This window comes from Lottia gigantea (genome assembly GCF_000327385.1).
Source record: "Lottia gigantea unplaced genomic scaffold LOTGIsca_4208, whole genome shotgun sequence".
In the NCBI taxonomy this organism is placed as follows: Eukaryota; Metazoa; Mollusca; class Gastropoda; family Lottiidae; genus Lottia; species Lottia gigantea.
Window position 1 is genome coordinate 1 of NW_008709468.1, and position 2,783 is coordinate 2,783.

General features: G+C 33.8%; 1 protein-coding gene across 1 annotated transcript; it reads left to right on the forward strand.

Moving 5' to 3' along the window:
- Window positions 1-377: 377 nt before the first annotated feature.
- Window positions 378-2,542, forward strand: LOTGIDRAFT_89979 (hypothetical protein; the record flags this gene model as incomplete). Its single annotated transcript, XM_009060472.1, has 6 exons — window positions 378-410; window positions 686-808; window positions 962-1,068; window positions 1,528-1,609; window positions 1,853-1,936; window positions 2,477-2,542. Coding segments are annotated over 6 exons (495 nt in total), but the record flags the coding sequence as incomplete, so codon positions are not given.
- Between the last annotated feature and the right edge of the window lie 241 nt (window positions 2,543-2,783).

The window sequence follows — 2,783 nt, forward strand, 5'->3', positions numbered from 1 at the left end:
GCACTGGCCATTTGCTGTGGTAGGTGATGACTTCCATGTCTTATTTACTTTGATAAGTAATACACTGTATAGATAGCTTGGTAATCACCGTAATTAAGATACATACCTTTAAACACTTAAGTATTTCTCATCGAGTAGAATATCCACACAGTTGAAAACTAAAGAACCACTACTGTTGAAAATACGTGCTTGTTTCTGGAAATAGTATATAGTAAAGTGGTTCTAACCTTTTTTCTATGTACACCGGTCGTGGTGAGTGTAGGTTCCTGTAACTAGAGATCATTTTTGAACTCTCTGCTACAAGTGCTGATTTTGTTCATAAATATTTTCAGGATTCGGACGACAAGGAGTCGTTTTTATTTGAGGAAGGGTTGAGACCATCTAAAATCAAATTGCTAGACACCTGGAGGGTTTGTATTTCTTCTTTTCTTCTGCCAATTTCATCATTGAACATGTTTGACCAGAGCAGGTTTTCAAGATATTCTGATACTATTTCTGTAGAACACAGATAATTTTCTTTTACCTTTTTTATCACAATTGAAAGACTGCAATATTAAGAGCGAAAGGCTCATGCTTTTCTTCAAAATTCAGTTTCTTAAAGGAATTGGTTTTGAGAAAATATTTGAAAAATCTGTACAATAATAACAATAACAACCCACTGTGTAATAATTTTCTACCTTTCCAGGCAATGGAAGAACTGGTACTAAAAGGTTTAGTTAAAAGTATTGGTTTATCTAATTTTAATGCTGAACAAGTTGGAAGAATATTGAATGATAAAAATCTCAGAGTAAAACCAGTCGTCAATCAGGTATGACATGAAAAAATTAAATTAAATTAAATTAACTATATTGGTTAGATTAACATTTTATGATTGTCGGCAAGCTTTGGATCAGAAAACCTAAGCGCAGAATGACTTTTAATATGATAACAAGCACGATTATCATTATTATTAAAATTTCAGATAGAAATACATCCATATTTTACCAATACAGAATTAGTTGATTATTGCCAGAAAGTTGGAGTTGTTGTTACAGCATATTCACCATTAGCTAAAGGAGGGGAAGAAATGTAAGGGTTTGTTTGTTTGGCTTAAAGAGCTGAAAAGGGGGCTTTGTTCGGCATTATAAACGACGTTATGACGTCAATACTGGTAAAGCTTTCCTGGAACAACAGACCACGGGCGGAAATCTGACTTGTATACATAATAATCCCAGTATACATGTACATACAAATTGAAGCTCTGAAACTGTTTGAATCATTTTGATATCTGATATCATTTTCTTCTGATTAATTTTAAGGGAAATGATATACTTCCAGAACTTCTTTGATTATGATTTATCCGCTGATCAATTTCAAAAGAGAGTTTTCAGTCAGCTATTGATCAGATTCACCCGGTGGCCATCAATTCACAGCAGTCGTTGAACAGTCGCAAGGTCCACGTTCACCTATATAACTCAAATTAGTACATTGTATTCTATGACCAATTATGAATTTATATATTGGAATGGTAGTAATTTTGTTTTATAGTACTGAACAAAAGCCTCCTGATACACTTACTGATCCTACCATAGTCAAGATAGCTAAAAGACATGGCAAAACTCCTGCTCAAGTAAGTTCTAATCAGAAAAAATGTCAATGTGCATTTACCTGTACTGTCATCTTACATTTAAAGACACACATGGGCAACATGAAAGGAGTATTTATCAGCCTTTTACGCCTCAAGTCCAAGTATTGGAAACATAACTCTGCATTTCTATACCAGATTTTCTGGTGATTAAATTATCTCTGAAACAGGTTATTGTCTTTCTCATATGCTTGGGAATTAATGCCTTAATCATATACCTTGCTCTAGGTTGTATTAAGATGGGGTATTGATAGAGGTTATACTCTAGTACCAAAAAGTGTTACACCATCAAGGATTAAAGAAAATTTAGAGGTACGTTGTAAAATCCTGGACTGTGATTGTATCATTACGATATAATATAATCTTCAGTAGATTTGGGCTTCACCACGAAGTCGCAGTGGGTCCATCAATTGCTTAGACCTTAGATTGTAGACTGCTTGGTCTTGGTTTTTTGTTTATAGTACGAGTGTTTGAGCTCATGTCTGATGGGGTTATGCGGCATTGCGTTCTCTCCTAGAAATCTCAACCAAAAGTAGTCAAAAAGTTTGTCAGAAAATTTTCTTGCGTAAAAACAAATTTTAAAGAAATAATGTGTGCTTTTGATTATGTTTTTATCACCACAAAGACATTCTAAGACTAACAGTACTATCTTTAAAATATTAGAATAATTACCTTGTTCAGACAATAATCAGTATTTCAAAATACAAAAATTGCAAATTATCAACGATTAATGAAGCGATGATATTACATCTTAATAGATTTGAAAGGCCAAAATTTAAAAATAATTATATAGTCTGGTAAGTAACTGCAATTTCCTTCACAACTGAGATGATTTCTCTAATGTCATTCCAGATATTTGACTTTTCGTTGACATCAGAAGAAGTAAAAGAAATCAATGGTTTAAACAGAAATTATAAATGCATTAATTATTTACCGTAAGTATGGCACACATATTTTATAGTCAGTTTTCAATCTGAAGCAATTCCAACAGAGCTGTTTAGAGTGGCGGCACCTTCCTCCCGAGATTGGGGGTGATTTCGGGCAAACCAGACTGCCATTCCCAACAGTCCTTTGGCTAGTACGCCTATGGAGTAGAGTGACCATAAGTACAATTTTGACTCTATTTCAACAGCCAGTAGAAATTCTCTCGAACAATTTC